General features: G+C 40.2%; 1 protein-coding gene across 12 annotated transcripts in view; it reads right to left on the bottom strand.

Moving 5' to 3' along the window:
• The window catches only part of PIEZO2 (piezo type mechanosensitive ion channel component 2), a 423,840-nt gene that overhangs the window by 227,321 nt on the left and 178,367 nt on the right, over positions 1-18,152 (bottom strand). For all 12 annotated transcript variants that reach the window (XM_075920992.1, XM_075920988.1, XM_075920987.1 and 9 more), the window contains one exon: positions 1,448-1,490. In XM_075920992.1, coding sequence (XP_075777107.1) covers positions 1,448-1,490 — 43 coding nt within the window. The remainder of the gene's footprint in view (positions 1-1,447; positions 1,491-18,152) is intronic.

Here is an 18,152-nt window from a genome sequence, read left to right on the forward strand (position 1 = left end):
AGGTAAGCTTACCACTGAAATCAAATATACTTAAATATACAACAGAATGAATACAACAGGACTACACTTCATTACATTAATAACAGTGATGAGGTATTCAATTTAAAAAAAAATAGGTTGAAGTGAGCCCTAAGAAAAATGAAGTGGTAGAGAAATGCGTGGACAATTTTCAGAGCCTCTATTTCTAAATAATATTTGATGTTGAGCCTGAAGAATAAATCTGCATATGTCAGGGGAATCGCTCTGGACCATTTTCCTTGAAGTCCTGAGGGCAAGGTGTTCAATGATAGCATTGATCCTCCCTTTACATTTGCAGATAACTACAGTGGGTCGGTGTTCAGTCAATTTATCTGCTCAGGAGGAATTAGTGACATGGAATGCTTTTAGCTAAGACTGGCATACAGCAGTCTTTCATTTATTATTATTAATATCTGAGGATTTTAATCAAGGGAGAGATTTAAATTTAAAGATAAATGTGATTGTAATAGCAAAGCTGTAAAGGACCAATGTATGCCTTGTGCAGAAGAATTTCATTCTGGTTCAATGAACTAGCCATTCATTTAAATACAGACAAGTTGTTTAAATTAACCAAAAAGGCTGTAAGAGTGAGAGCATTTGGAAAGAGAATACCAGGTAGAGACAATGAAAAGGAAAGGCTTTCCTTTCCTCAACATCACCCTGGATTTGAAAAAGCCATCTATGTTACGCTTAACATTACAGACCCTTGCCTTTTTTCATACATGTCTAGTCCAGTTCAGGGACCCCAGGCCTTGCCCTCACACACCCTTGTGCAGTCTAGAAATATTTGTGGTTTAGACAGAAGATCAAAGCTCTACATGGACTGGAAGCAGATTATTCTGCTTCATGTTTGTAGTTGTACATATAGGGAACTGAGTATTTCCAGCCTTGAGAATAGATTATTCTTTAGCAAGGCCTGGTTTAAGTTCCAAGAGACATATGTTTCTAGTAGGAGAACCTTGTGGTCAAGTTTGGCTGAAAGAAGTCTTTGCACTTCAGGAATGTTGAAATCCGGATTTTTCTCTTATGTGAAATAGTGCTTTGCTAATCGTATCCCTTTTCCACATTTGTTCGTTTTTGTTAGGTAATATGCCATACTTTGGAAGTCTTAAGAAAATTATGGGAAAGCAGCAATACTTTCATTCAGAGGTGGTAAAACTTCAAATCAAATACTGTGAATGCTTATTTTAACCCTAATATATTATGTTGCTTCCAGCTGAAATTATTATGAGCCAGATTTACATCTGACAACAAATATAGTTAATAATTAAAGTTGTGAACATATGCAAACTCTATACAGCCCTCCACTAACTTTGACACTAGATAACACATCAGTTAATATGAATAACTATGCTAACCTGTGTGTGCATCTCTCTTTTTTGTTTGAATTTTAAGCTTAACATGCATAAGAGATAAATTCATTGCTTACCTTTCAAAACCGATCTGTCGTAACGTTTTCTCCCATGTGGAACCTATAAAAAAAAACACCGAATAAAGATCCTCTAATTTTTAGTTTCTCTATTTCTTTCTCTTTGCTAGATTCTGTATTTTATTTTGTTTTTTCCACCCAACTGAAAACACTTTTAAATAGCATCAGCTCATAATGGAGACCTGCCAGAACAGACTATGATTGCACGACATGGACTGCTTTAAGCAACTGGTCACTGCCAGAATTGTCTTTGAATTCAGATATGGCATGCTCACTACAATATGACCTTCCAACTACTCCTGGAATTGCTGAATCATCCTATTCACACACTATGCTCTTGAAACATCATCTTTTAAATATTCCTTTAGAGTCTTCTCAAACGTTAAGCAGAACCTTTGGAAATTCCAGCATATTTTTTTTTAAAAAATAATTAACGTTGTGAAAAGGTTTCCTATGATCTTGCAAACATCTCATACTGACACCTCTAAAACTTGTTTATAAGTCAACGACTCAATCCCGTAAGCATTACACACAAGAGTTAAATCTAAGCATGTGAGCAGTCCAACTAACTTCATAGCATTGACTCCTGTTGGACTGTTCATGACAATTGTGCAAGATTGAGACCCATGTATTTAAAAGAATCAATCCCATATCTAAATTTCAAAATTTGATTTGACCAATATTTTTATACTCTGTATCTGTAAGAGACACATGACCTGAAATAATATTGCTTTACTGCTACAATGACAATTATCCAAACGAGGAAACAAAAATTAACTAAAATTCTGTCACCAGACATTTGCCATCGCACATGACTCCCCATCAATTATATTTAGTAGAACAGAACAATCAAAATGAAAAAGCTATATTGGATTTTGCTCTATTGAGAATAGAAATGTGGGAAAAAAGAAATGGTCAGATTGAAACAGCTAGATTTGGAGATCTCATCTTGAAATCCAAATCTGAATTTTGCAGGGCAGACCCATCCATGTCTTATGAAAAAATTAAGACTATCTTTCCACTAGCAGATCAAACTCATGCCTGATGAATGTGTTTGGAGCATATGATGACATTTTGTGGTCAGTGTGAAAAAATCCCAATACATATATTCATTAGTCAGATCCCTTCTACTCTGTCAAAGGGAGTTCTCCAAAACCAAGAAAGTATCAACTATCTGTTCTGCTTGCAATTGATGTACAAATGACTTTTCCGGGAGCTGTTGGGTTCTCAGCACTTCTGAAAAATCAGGCCACTTATTTTGGATCCTAACTTAATGATACGTATTGGGGGGCACATTGCTAAACTATGCAACATGCTCCAGTAAAGAAGTGGTTAACTCCTAAAATGATCTGTTTCACCATTTGTGTTATAAAATACCACTATGCCTTTTTTGTTTTCCAAATTAGAAATGACACCCATTAAATATAATCTAGTGAAAAAATGAAGTTTGCTTTGTAAAGACATGATGTTTTGTAGGGCTCCTTCTTCCACTCCTAAACAGAGAGCAATATAAGTTAGGGCCCTAGGGCCCGCTGAACAAATTTAAATATTTAATCTCCTGTTTTAAAAATCATCCTTGCAAAATAAACAAACAAACAAAATTTATATTCCTGAAATCAATAAATGTTTGACAATTTCACGTTAAAAGTATTTTGGTTTATGCAGTGTGGTGCAGAGTTTGGTCACTAACACTCTATAAAGTTTCTAGAAATCCCATATTTTATTTATTTATATATATAAATAAAATAATGTATGTATATATAGAGAGGATCACTTCAACTCATCTGATGAAGTGGGTCTTACCCATGAAAGCTCATAATTCTATACATATATATATTTTGTTTGGGTTGTCTACATAAAAATATTATTTCCAAATAACTTAGTCCGCGTCTACACAGCAGGCAGTTATTTTGAAATAATGTTGAAATACCATCAAGCTGGAAGACTTCTTACTCCGACTCCTGCAACCCTCATCGTGTGAAGAGTATAGGAAGTCAGAGGAAATAACAGAATAAATAGGAGAAATAATAGGAAATATTTCTCTATTTTGAAATAAGTGCTGCATAGACACTCCCAATTATTTTGAAATAAGCTACGCAATTGACATAGCTCAATTTGCGTAGCCTATTTTGAATTAAGCCCTGTTGTATAGACGTACCCTTAGTCTCCAAGGTGCCACAGGACTACTCGTGTCTAACAGTCAAGAGAGAGGTGCACAAGATTCAAATGGAGATAGAAGATAAAGATATAGTGGTTTTTGTAATATAAATGTTCATTTCTGTTTGTCTCTCTAGGATGTACTGGAAGACTCTGATTTCTAGGATACTGCATTTTAACTCTTCTACGCATGCCACATTTGGTGACATCCAAAGGACTGCACAGACTTGGACAAGACAGATTGATGGGCTGAATGAATTACTAATCCATACCTATATTCTAGCGTGACCACACTATTGAATTTGATCTCTGATCCATGATTACATATCTAATGGAATCTGATCACGTTGGCTCCCTGTTCTGCTTTGTGGTGGTGCTGTTATGAGTATTGTATGGGAATCTATCTGCTTTGCATGAACATGCAAGATCCATTGACACTTTCTATAAGAGAAGGAGTTATCTTTGGTGTCTTTGGTCAATATTTCCATTCCCTCCACTGTTGAGCCATGTGCTGTGCACTGCTTGTGTGTTCACTTTCACCCCAGCTGCAATTGTACTATGTGTCACGTGCACAGCCACATTCTAGAGAGGGAGAGACTAGGCAACTGAGCTCCCATTGATTTGAAATCCTCCTGTGGCTGCAGCTGCTTAGTAAAATGCTCTTTGAACTGCATGCTACTCCTCTAGAACAAACACTGCCAAGACTGAAACTACCATTTTGCATTTTTTTAAAATGTATGTATATCTTTATGGAGTCCAATTTTCTAATGTTTATGACCTCAGACACTGTGTTTAAGAGTTGCATATTTCTTTCTCACTTGTGGAAACCTTTAAACGGCACTAATAGCCAAGAGTAAACACCTTGAGGTAGCAGTAACAGCTAACTGAAGAATGAGGCTATTAATGCAGAAAAATAACAATTTGATTTAAACTTGCCCTAAATGCTTCCAGAGCATTAAACAGAATATAAGTCATGTAACTCCCATTAAAACCAACTGAACAGTTTTGTGAATTAAGCTGATTCTGCTCCCACAGTCAGCAGGAATTTGAATATCATCTTCAATGGGAATTGAGGCAAGTCCTAAATCCCTAGCTTAGTTGTGGGCACATTCAGCCCTAAAGTTTCTTTCAATCAATCAATCAATCAATCACTCAATCAATCAATCAACCTTTCTTCCTTCTTCACTACTTAATATCAGAAAGAAACACTAAAATTGTTGTACTTAATTTGGTACTCCTATAATTAGACTTTAGTTTCTGGTACTTGCTCCAGATTGCCTGACAAGAAATAATTCCCATCTGTTTCAATGATTCTGGTTAACATTAACTACACTAGCAATAAAGCTCTTTCAAAAGCAAAAGAATTACTGCTTGCATTTAACAGGAAGAATGGTGAAATGCACACAATGCTTAGTGAGCCAATATTATAGGAAAATAAGGTGAATTGAACCTAGCGAAGATATAATGAAAAACTTGCTTTTCATTTTTTTGTCACCTGTGAGAGCCCAGATTTGTTTGTTTTAGGTTTTGTTGTTATTACTACCTTCTTACTGTGAATTGAGGCAGCCAAGCAGGAAGAGAATCCACTGCTAGATAATTGACTCATGATGCCTAGGTCCTGTAGTGCAATATTAGACATGCGTAGGTATATATTAGACAGATGCAACGTAACTGTTTGAGGCCAGATTGTGCCAATACAATACAAGTCTGCAGCTTCCAGAGGGCAGTCTGGGGTCCATTGTGAAAGCCCAGAAAGGAAGCACACTTATTTCATCATGCCTTTAGAAGAGGGTACTATGTGGCCTATGATGGCCTCATCTCCTCCTCCTCCCTTGGAAGTGGATCACACTAAGAAAATGCAATAACAGCAACTGTGCCTTGCCCTGTTTGGAGGGCTTAAGGTGAGAGAACGCTTCTGGTAGCCTCTCACGCAAGTCCCAAGCACTTTTTGGCACTAAACTAACTCTCCACAGCAAACAGGGGTTAAAATAGATCACAGAAGAGGAGAGGAGAATACAAATGAAGGCCAAATCCAAAGACAGCTTGCCTCTTTTGATATGGAATCCTCAGCAAAGAGTCCACCAGTTTGTATGAAATCAATCAGAAATTAAGGCTTTATCATTGCATCCAGCTACACAATATCTGCACACATACTACAGATATCACGTCAACCCAGAGAAAATAGAATAGTGCAATTCTGTGCTTTGAAATCATTAAGTGACAAAATGTCCAAGATGTCATTTGTATAGATTATTCCAGTATAAAATATACTAAGCTTGTCTCCTCCTTAAAGCAATCGAATAAGGAGAAATAGTACTAAAGGAACTGGCAATGTTTGGTACCTTGGCATACCCCCGTGAACCTCATGATCTCATCCTGAGAGAAAAGAAATTACTTGTGTATGCTCTCTTTGCTTGTGAAAAAAATTAACAAAAATTATAATTTTATTAATGAACAACCCTTAAAGAGAGACACAGGGAACTCCTACAAAGACTAAATCCTATTCATACATTAGGATAATTATCAATTTGATAGTTTTATTCCAACTTCTACTGCCATTCAGGCCCTTGAACGGTGGAGAAGGGAAAGAGAAAGGGGGCAACTGCCCCAGGACCTGGCAATTCAGAAAGGCCCGTGGCTTCCAGCTGCTGATACTTTAAATAGGGTCCTATAAATTGACACTGGAGCACTGTGTGGCACACTCCAGGGAGTGCTGAAGGCTGGGAGAGGACACGCCACGGTCTTGGCAATCCTCTACCTGTTCCTTCCAGGAGTGCAGAGCTGGGTTTCCCCCCCTGAGTTCCACCCCATCTTGTACAGGAACTCAGGGTGTATCTAGACTACATCTCTCTGTCAGCAGAGGGATGTAAATGGGGGTTTACGGGATCTTTCAAAAAAGTGCCCCATTTTCGAAAGAACCGCATCTAGACTGCGGTTTCAATTTCGAAATAGCGAAATTAGGTGATTATGCAAATGAAGCACAGGATATTTAAATCTCCGCTTCATTTGCACTTTCAAAAGTGCTTCATTTTCATCCCTCTGCTGACAGAGGGATATAGTCTAGACATACCATCAATGAGGCTGCTGTCTCCCCTGCTGCCATTTCTCAACTCCATCTGCCAAATAAGATGGCAGAGGGGACCAGGAAGTACATGAATTGTAGCTGGGCTACAATTCTCCATGGAACTTTGAAGCATCTGTAGCCTAAGTCAGACAATTATATGGGTCCATAGTGCCCATGCTCGACCAATATCCAGACACATGGACTTGGCTCCACCCATGTTTGGCCTTACATTTTCAGAGCTGTCCTGTCCAGAGGATGGATTGGAACAGTCTCCCTGTGCTCTAGTGCTACACTCCAGGGGGATCAGAGTCAACAGTATCCTGAGGGATAGGCAGAGAGGCTGGAGCTGGAAGCAGAGTGTGACCTGGCCCTAGCACATCCTGCTCTGCCCCACCAGCTCTAGGACAGAAGCTGGAAAGAGGCTGGGATTTGATGGAAAGGGTGGAAAGCAGATGGAGATGGGGTGGAACAGGGGTTCAAAGAGGTGGGGCGGGAGCTTGGGGGAAGAAGTGGAGTGAGGAAATGGCCTGGGGGGGAAGCAGGGTGTCCCAAACCCCTCACCCTTCTAGGGACAGCCCTGGCAGGGCAGAGGAGCAGGAAGCACTCAGGGCAATGGGGGATGCTGGTGGGCCGAACCATCCCTGGTGGTATGGAGGGCCCAGGACAGCCACCCCCTCCTCCACTCCAAGTCCCACCCCCCACTCTGCTTCTTCCTCTAAAACCCCATCCCTACCTGGCCTCTTTCCAGCTTCTGCCCCTTTCCCTGAGAAACTCTGGGAGCCAGTGTGGCAGGGCAGGGCAGGCTGGGGTTGCTTGTTTGCTGCTGGCACCAGGCAACCCGCTAATCTCCCAGGTTGCCCTGGAACTCCCTGTCTCCCTGATGTGCGAGGCCCCTCACAGCACAGGACCCAGGGCAGTTGCCCTGTCCATCCTATGTTTGGAATGGCACTTGGACTCTCTCTAGGTTCCGCCAAAAATCATACTAACCTGGCGCCCATGCCTGTGGCTATGAGTGAGAGATCACAGTGCACTAGATGAGTAGATTAAAAAAAAATCTAGTCTGAAAACTTGTTCAGGTAAGGACTCATCTGCGTCCATTGTAGTCAAAGGTAGCATGTCTCCTTAGCCATATACATACAGTTATTTCACTCGATGTTGGAAGATTATAATTTTCCTAAAAATGCAAAACTAGGACATACATTATGTTTTCTCAACAATTGTATCCTTTGGCAAAATGGAAAGTGATTTCTTACAAAATGTACTGTATTATTTTTAAATTACCTTTTGAAGAAAGTGGCTATAAGAAGATAGCTATTGACTCCCACATGAACTGGCCTGGACTCACAGGCCTCACATAAGAATATAATAATCAGAATTCAAACAAAACCACGATGATTTTTTTTTTGGCTTCATGATCAAAATCTTGTTTTTGCTGTCCCTCATGATCTATGAAGTCAGATCTGTTAGCCTTCTGGAGTTTTTTAGCCAGCTGGAAAGCATAGTCCTTCTCAGACATGTATCCTTTTGCTGGCTGTGTCAAAGCAAGGCTTACGGTAAACTTTCCTTAAATCAACATCTGTCACAGGACAATACTTCATTTAGGAAACCACACAATGTATGCCAAGAGCGTCTCTCTCGAGCTATCTCTGTTGTGTGGTTTACTCCTAGCTTTATGCAACTGGGGAACGGATCTTCCAATGAAGTACTCTGGGAAGATTCTTTAGAGGCTCTGTTTACTTTCCTGTATAAATCCCATCTTTCTTACCCAAATAATCACACTACCTGAATCTGCCTGGTAGCTGATGATGGGGTACACCCCCCTGTTCAAAAAACAGAGAATATGGGTCTATGGTCTCTTCCTTCGGCTTTTGCTATTTCGGTATTATACTGTAATCATCACTGTGGTACCTGACCATCTTGTAGACTCATCCCCAACTCACTTCCCATGACATTTCCAGCTGAATAAAATGTGCACAATTCAGCCCTGGATTAGAGAATGTCATGGGAAAACATTCTGTGCATTTATTCCTGTGCCTTAACTATCTATAAAATTGTTGTCATGAGCTATATAAAGATTGCTTTCTCGTTAAAAGGAATGATGACTCATTCCATATTAACTGGGGGTGGATCAAAAAGACTTTTTTTCAAAAAGATTTTAATGAGCAAGACCTGATACTCATAAATAGGGCAGGCCATATTAATGTATTGCAAATAGCTATATTGCCAAGGCTTGTTCTGGGCATGCATGTGATGTTAGTATGTATTTGGCTAATATGACAGACCGAAAATATCCCAGATAAACCTGAATGAAATTTAATCTTATTGAATTCAGTTTTTGGAGTTCTTGTATTAAAAATTCAAATATTTATGTATGCTTCTGGGATGGTGTGCAACTGCAAAAGATTTTTTGGAACAATACATGTCAAGTGGATTTCCTAGAAAGTACTTGGAAGGAGGAAAATTCTCACCTCAGGTGTCAGTCTTTGAAGCTACATCTTAGGGCAAGCTACATAGTCTGCTGATTAGCTACTCCTGGAAACTCCAGACCGAAGACCTCTAAGAACTAACCACGTTCTGAGTGTGCTTGTTCTGAGCTGAAACTATGAAGAACTTGTGACCACAAAGGAAGCTCCAGTGGGTGGGGATTTGAAGGACTGTTCTTGACAAAATCCATATTAGGGTTGGCATAAACACTAATCAGCTTATTAGCATGAGTATAGTTATTTTATTGTTTTAACATGTTTTCTTTGTAGGTTTTTTTTTTAACTTAAGTAAGTTTTGGCTGCAAAAATCGTTTGGCTACCCTGCCACCTGCATCATGTTCACCCTTCCTCTTTGATGGCTCCCCATGGGGGATATGATGCTTATCTTCACTTTCCAGGTGCTTGATACTCAATACTCCCCTACATCTTGACTCTTATTCATTATCATATGTTGATGCTGACCCCCTAATCAGCCTGTGGTGACAGTCTCCCCTCCCACATACTAAATTTTCCAATACCTTTTTGCTGTCTCCCATGCACCTCTCCCTCCTCTCTCCACCATGCTCTGTAAATAGCTGCCAAGTTACATCACTATCTTCCTTAAAACTTTCCTCAAAACTTTCCTCTGCTGCAAAAAAATTGACAACAGGTAGGCTGTTGGCATGCTAAGACTACTGCCTATGATGCTGACCAACACTGTCTCACTGTTTCCTTCTTGTCACCTATCAGTTTATCTGCATCCATTTGTTGACTCTTGCATTCTACTTAGACCGTCAGCTGTATGGAACAGGAACCATCTTAGTTCTATGTATGTTTGGTCCATGACTAGGGTGCCCCTATGCTAGAATCATACAAATCCTCCTCCTTCTCACTTGCAGTACATCTACACTGCACACTTATTTCGAAATAAGCTATTCTGAAATAGCTTATTTTGAAATAGCACGTCTACACTGCAGGGAAGCCTCAAAATTAGTCCAAGGCAGGCTTCCCTAATGTGGACGTGCCACCTTGATTTAGAGCCCCAGGAGGCACTGGGGAGTAATTAGCTAGAATGGCCCTGGGGAGGAGCTATTTCAAAATAGCAGCAGTGGAGCATCCATACTACTGCTATTCTGAAGTAGCTATTTTGGAATAGGTGTTATTCCTCATGGAATGATATTTACAGAAGTCGGAATAAGCCATCGGTTATTTTGAATTTATTTCAAATTAACAGAATTTCTGTGTAGACACTCACATTGCTATTTCAGAATAACGGCCGTAATTCCAAAATAACACTGCTGTGTAGATGAGCCTTTAGCTTCATCAGGAGTTCTGGATGCTTAAGGAATTCATGATCCAGTCCTAGAAATAAATGGAAGACCTTAATGGTAGTGATTATAACAAATCTATGAGTTGCCACCACCACACACAAAAAGAACTCTCACTGGATCAACAATATGTCCATATTCTCTTTTGATCTTTCCAGACTAGGAATAGACTATGAAAAAGAGAGATTTTTTTAAGGTGAAGAGCCAATTTGAGATAGTTAAAACAACCTGCGTAATGTCTAGTATACACTTAGTCTTAGCTGGGCACATTGCACAAGGTAGGGACAATCAAAATAGAGGCATCGCTTTGTTTACATACACTTTTGCACTGGTTTAAATAAATGTGGGACTTTAAATCAAATTCCTGTAAGGACACACTTAAAAATTGATTTAAACCTGACTTTTATCATGATATTACTGGTAGCTTAGGTACAAGTGTTCATAGAATCGTAGAAATGTAGGATTAGAAGGGATCTCAACAGCTCATCTAACCCAGTCCCCTGAAGTGCGGCAGGCCTAAGTATTATAATGATTTTTGTTGCTCTCCTTTTAACTCCCTCCAGTTTGCGAACAACTTTCCTGAACTATGATGGACACAACACTCCAGTTGAAGTCTTATCAATGATCAGCAGAATGGAAGAATTATTTTTCTTGTCTTGCTTATAGCACATGCTACTACATCCAAGACTTATGTTCACGTTTTTTGCAACAGTGTTAAATTTTTTACTCCTATTCCGTCTGTCATCCCAGACTACTGCAGAAAAGGATAATTCCAGATCCTTTTCTGCAATACTCCCTCCTAGGCAGTCATTTTATAATTACGCAATTAATTATTTGTTTGTAAATGTTGCATTTCTCCTTATTGCATCTCCTTGGTATTTCTACTTATTTTAACCTCATCCTATTTATTTCAGACTATTTATCTTCTACTGCAGTGGTTTTCAACCTTTTCGAGCATATGGACGCCTTTTCAATCTATTCAAATTTCACGGATTCTCCCCTCCCCCCCACACACCTGGGGGAGGGGGAAAAAGTAAAGGAAAAGTAAGTGGTGGGCCTGATACTTATTTTTAAACTTTCCAAGACCGCCACCCCCCCCCCCCCGCAGTACCATCACAGTTCACCAGGGGTCCGCAGGCCACAGGTTGTGTCCCTCTGTTCTAGCGCCTTACAAATTAGTTGTTTGTTTGCTCCATTATCTTTCAGGATAACTAAGTTAGGCTGGTGATAGAAAGCTTTCGTGGTCTGGCCCATGAAAGCTCATCACCTAATAAACCATCTTGTTAGTCTTTAAAGTGCTACATAGTCCTGTTTTTTGTTTAAGTTAGGCTGGGTGATCTATAATTCCCTAGGTTGTCCTTATTCCTCTTTTTTAGAGCTAGGTACTTTTTCAGGTCTCTGGGAATCTTCCAGCTCCATGACTTCTCAAAGATAATCATTAATGGCTCCGACATCTCTTAAGCCAGTTCCTTATGTATTTTAGGATGTATTTTGTCAGGCCCTTCCAATCTGTAGACACTTATCTCGTCTAAGTAGTTCTGAACTTGCCCTTTTTTGCTATTTCATCTTCAGATTCTACACCACTTACACTGCTGTTCATTATGTTATTTTCTAATCACTGCTAAGTTTTTTGCTTTGAATGTATTTGTAAAATGTTTTCTTTTTATCATTTTTGTCCCCTACAAGCTTAATATCTTTTTTTTGCTTTGGCTTTTCTAATTTTCTCCCTACATGCTTGAAACACTGGGGCAGTTCCAGAAGACTGGAAAAAAGCTAATGCCATGCCAATATTTTTAAAAGGTAAATATGACAACATGAGTAATTATAGGCCTGTCAGCCTGACATTGATTCCAGGCAAGATAATGCAGTGGCTAATAACAAGACTCGATTAATAAAGAATTAAGGGAATGTAATATAAACAATGCCAATCAAAAGAAGCTTATGGAAATAAATCTGTTTAACATCTTTCTATGACTGATAAATGTGATTGATAAGGGCAAAAGATCTAATAGATTTCTGCGAGGCATGGTGCAATGCATTTTGACAAAAATTGAATGATACAAAATTAACATGGCATACATTAAGTAGATCAAAAGGTGGCTAACTGATGGGTTTCAAAATGCAATTGTAAACGGGGAATTGCCATCGAGAAGGTATGTTTATAGTGAGGTCCTGCAGACATCCTTGGGTCTATTTAACATTTTTATCAATGATCTGAAAGAAAACATAAAACTGATAAAGTCTGCAGATGACACTAAAATTGGGGAAAGGTAAATAATGAAGAGAATGGGGGACTCTAGCCTGGGAAGCACTGATTCTTCAAAAAGAAAAAGATTTGGGAGTCATGGTGGATAATCATCTCAGGTTCCCATACACCACTATGGCCAATCCCTGGATACACAAACAGGAGGATTCAAATAGGAGCAGGAAGGTTATAATACTATGTTTGACAGTGGTGCAATCACTGCTGAAATGCTAGGTCCAGTTCTAGTGGCCACAAAATTCAATAAGAATGCAAAAAGTTGGAGAAGGCTCAGACATGAGCCATAAGTATGGCTGAAGGATTAGACTCAAGGAACTCAATCTATTACCTTAAAAAAGAGAACGTTAAGAGGCAACTTGATTAGACACAATACCTACATGGAGCACAAATATTTAATAATCCATCTAGTGGTCAAAGGTGTAATATGATCCAGGGGCTGGGAGTTAAAGCTAGACAAATTCAGATTAGGAAAAAAAAAAGGTGTAAATATTTCAGTCAAGGTAATTAACCATAGGTACGATTTACCAATGATCTGAGTGGATGCTTTAACACAGACAATTTTTAAATCAAGATTGGATGTTTTTCTAAAAGGTGTGCTCTAGGAATTATTTTGCAAATGTCCTATGGCCTATATAATATAGGAGGACCTATGGCCTATATATAATATATATGGCCACAATAGTTTCTAATGGCCTTGGAATCTATATCCATGTGCCTTAAGCCCATTTCTCATCAAATTAAACTACATGAAGTGGCTACATAAAGGGTTCGATCCTACCTGATGAGCAGCTGGACTCCCACTGAAGTCAACAGAAATTGAGATGCATAGCCCCTTGCAAGACTGAGTCGCAAGTGCCCAAACAAGAGTTTCTGGGTCTGATTCAAAACCCTCTTATTTAATGGCAAGAGTCCCATTTCATTGAATGGGTTTTGGATCCAGTGTCATAACAACATAGTTGGTTTAAATGAAACAAACAAACAAATCCTCATCTATAATGATGATGGCAAGAAAAACGAAATGTATTTTCTATTATTAAAGTAACCATAGTTAGCAGCAGCAGCATCGTGGCATTGATATGAGGCAGTCTCAGGCCAAGGTCAGGACTCCCTTTTACTATGTACTATACAAGAACAAAAAGATAGTCTGAGTCCCAAAGATCAGTAGCATAAATGGATATGTTAGCGTAAAACGTTGTATTTTCCAGCTCTATTGTGTGTAATTTGTGGAAGGGAAGGGAAGCCAGTGGGGACAGAGCAAGTGAGAGCAATCAAAATTAATACAAAGTTACAGGAGGAGGAATTTATTCTATGCATGTGTTTGAAATGCAGGAATATCTGTTCATGTATATTTTATTTTTAATATGATCCATAAATATGTTAATTTTAGAATCATATTTCCTCCTAGAAAACAGAGAGGACTTAATAATCAAATATCATAGGAAAGAGGCTTGTGGAGAGAAAGACTTGAAAAAACAAAAGTTATGGGCAAGCATTTTCTGCACTGCTTCTATGTTACATGTGTATAAAATTACATCTATCTATGTTACATGTGTATAAAGTAAAAAAAAGGGAGTCCTGACTTATACAATGCTAATTGTAAGTAGCTGAATTTTAACCAGACAGCATAAAGTTGTGCTTTAATCAGCTAGTTTACAGTTTTCCATAACAATAACTTGTTTTGGTTTTGTACCACAGCAAAACCAAACTTCATAAGGCCACAAGGAGTCCTGTGGCACCTTATAGACTAACAGATGTATTGGAGCATAAGCTTTCGTAGGCCAAGACCCACTACGTCAGATGCAGGTCTTGGTCCACGAAAGCTTATGCTCCAATACATCTGTTAGTCTGTAAGGTGCCACAGGAGTCCTTGTCGCTTTTGCAGATCCAGACTAATACGGCTACCCCTCTCATACTTCATAAGGCCAATTACCTCATACCTGGAGTAGAGAGAACACACATTTTGATTCCAACCTTAGAGTTTCTATGCAGGACAACAAAACTTCAAAACTCCCAGTAACTACAAAAGAGTGCAGGACCCTTTAGGAAATTGCTGACATTTTTGAAACTTGAGATACTTTATTACTGGGAAGATTCATACTAATCTACTAAGAGAGTTTAAAGGGAAACCCAGAGGAATTTCCATTGGTTTCAGTAAATACCTACATTTTCTTCGGCAAAGCATACCTCCACTTTTTCAGAGGCCCCCTCCCAACAAAACTGTTGCAGGAAAATAGGAAAAGCATTCTAAGGACACAGCAGCTGTGCATCCTGTGTGCAACATAGAGCCTTACAGGGACACCTGGCGCATGACTACAGAAGGAGCAAGTGTGGGAAGGACCAGAGTGTCCACTGGCATAAGGATCCTACCATTCTTTTACCATTCATACACAAGGGGGCATTAAAACCATAGGATTGCAAAGTTAGCCACAAAACAATACCTTGAAGGGATGAGATATTTCTACCCCCTCGGCCCCCACCTTCACACTCCATACACAGCCATTCAGCATCCATAACCAGCCATTCAGACTGGCCAGTGGGCTCAAGACAGTGTGCTCAGTTTTGCTTCACATCTACTGAAAAAGGCCATGTGAAAAATGGGTCTTCTGTGAATATAGTAGGTTGGCTTTGTCTGAGTCAAAATGACTTTGCTTTTCATAGTGAAAGCAAAAGAATGTGAAGGAAAATTGTAGTGGTTTTTGTTTTTTCATATATCTGAAGAAAACGTGACGTTTCTCCATTTTTGTTGGCAGAGGGACATTCTTCCCTATCCTTACCTCATCACTGAGTGCTAAGCATTTTAAAGGCAAAAGAAAAATAACTAGAGTGCAATTTTATTGGCCTCCCTCCAAATTTCTAGTACTACCTTCTGCATAGTTTTATAGTAACACAATATACTGTAATGAATAATAATGTTGACTTAGTTTCCTACAGTGATGGATATATACACTATGCACTGCATAAAGAATATGCTTTTCAATCTTTCATTCTTTCTTGCCACCTAATCAGCGCAAACTTATGTGGAAATAAATTTCATCAAAAATATCAGCATAAAAATAGAGGGAAAACAGGGAAGGATGGCCTTCAGAGATGCAACAACATGCAAAAAGTGGGATAGGATGAGAATTTAGAAGGTCTGCAGGTAGCCTGAGGGAAACACTAACAGGAGAGAAAAGCACAGATTCCATGGCTGAATCTATCACTGTTATAATGTTTTAATTACGTACAATCATTCCTTGTGTTTTTTGTATATAGAAAGGTTTTTAAAAAATAAGATAGAAAGAACAATGAGCACTAATAACTTCTGTTACTTGAACTTTCATCACAAACTGTCTTAAAAAAAATCAGACTTACATATTCTATTCTGAACAGAGCAGTGCTGTGACAGAGGGTATGTGGATCTGACTAATTCAGATTTCTTCATGAAAGAAAAATAGCTTAAAGGAAATTACCAAGAGGCATGACAAACTAGATACAGCCAGCCAGAAACAACTAGCACAATGCTAATAGGCAAACCCAACTACCCAAGAGAGAGAACTGTTTTCAAGAGATGTATTTTTTTCCTGTAAATACGCTGAAAGTGCCACATGTAGTTTAGCTGATGAGATGTGTAACTCTAGATTTGTTGAACAGTTTACTTTAATTCTATTTTTAGGCTAATATTACTGTTTGTGTGAAATTATTCATACATTCCCAGCCCTGAAACCTCTAAGAGGAAGTACTGAATGATCGAGAGTTTTCTGGAACCTACAGCTACCCAATTTCAGACCAAAGACACAGATAGATGTGACCTATGCCTAATAGTGTTGCTGTTGGATATCTGTGGACAAACACAAGAGGAGCAGATGATATTTAGAGGGAATGCCAATCATAAGCTTATCATATGTAAAGTACAGCATCGTTTTAGGAGTGCTGCATAGTATAAACTAAATTAATTCCCCAGGAGTTACTACTTGAAAAAAGAAAGGAGGGGAACTTGCATAAGTTAAGGCTGATGACACCAGGAGCCAACATAAGGCACTGGGGGGGGGGGGTTGCTATCAAGAATGGCCACTCCTTTACTTATGGGTCACTCATTCTCAACCCAGGGAGACTGATCACCATGAGGGACTTCCATAGAATTGGAGACAGAAAGCACAGTGTTGTCAAGGGTGACTTATTGTACGCAAAAGGATGCCTGCACTGCACCTACACACAACTCCAATTACTTGAATGGACAGGTATCTACCCACAAACAAAAAGTTGCAGGACCAAGGCCTGGATGAGTACTACTCACTTGGCTGTGCACTCATCCCCGACAAAACAAGAGACTGACACTGAGTAGAGTGGCCAACTTTTTATGAGCATAAAACCAAACATCCCCCTGCCCTGCTCCTCCTCTGAGGTTCTGCCCCTCCTCTAACACATTGCCTCCTGCTCACTTCATCCCTCGTCTGTCACTCTTACTCAGTGACTCATTTTCACTGGGTTGTCTCAGTGATTTGGGGTGCAGGAGGGGATGAGGACTCTGGCTGGTGGTGCAGGCTCTGGCGTGAGGTCAGGAATGAGGATCGCAGAGTGCTCTGGGCTGACGCAATGGGTTGGGATGTGGTAAGGGCTCCAGCTGAGGGTGCAGGAGGGCACTTTGAGTGGGGGAGGGCATGGGGTTTGGAGTATGGGAGGGAGCTCCAGACTGTAGCAGGGGTTTAAGGGTATGGGTTCTGGAGTGGGTCCAGAAATAAGTTCAGGGTGTGGGAGGGGGGTCTGAGCTGAGGCAGTGGGTTGGGATGTGGGAGAGGGCATGGGATCTGGGCTGGGGGTGCAGGTTCTGAGGTACAGCTATGAATGATGGGTTTTGTATGCACAAAGAGGCTCCAGATTAGGGGGGTGGTGCTGAGGGATTTGGAGTATAGGAGGGGGCTCTGAGCTGAGGCAGAGGGTTGAGATGTAGGAGTGGGTTATGAGTGCAAGTTCTGGGGTGGTGCCATTAATGAGGAGTTTAGGGTTGAGCAGAGGGCTCCAGGCTGGGACTTGGAGGTGCGGGGGAGACAAGGGCTCTGGCGGGTAGTGTGGGCCTCGGGATGAAGGGTTTGGGGTGCAGGAGAATGCTCCAGGCTGGGGCAGAGAGTTTGGAGTGCAGAAGGAGGATAAGGACTGGGGCAGGGATTTGGAGCATAGGTGGTAAGGGGAGCAGGCTCTGGGGGACACCAATGTTAGGTGGCTCTCAGAAGCAACATGTCTCCCCTCCAGCAGCTATGAAAAGGCACAGCCAGGGAGCTATGCTCAATGACTTATCGACACGCACTGCCCCTCATCTCCCATTGGTCATGGTTACCAGCCAATTGGAGCTGCAGAACTAGCACTTGGGGTGAGGCAGCCCATTAGTGCTGGAGATGAGACATGCTGCCACTTCTGGGAGCCGCAGGGAGCCTGCTTTAACCCTGCTACAGCGCTA

The sequence above is a fragment of the Pelodiscus sinensis genome, chromosome 2 (assembly GCF_049634645.1).
Source record: "Pelodiscus sinensis isolate JC-2024 chromosome 2, ASM4963464v1, whole genome shotgun sequence".
NCBI classification, from domain to species: Eukaryota; Metazoa; Chordata; order Testudines; family Trionychidae; genus Pelodiscus; species Pelodiscus sinensis.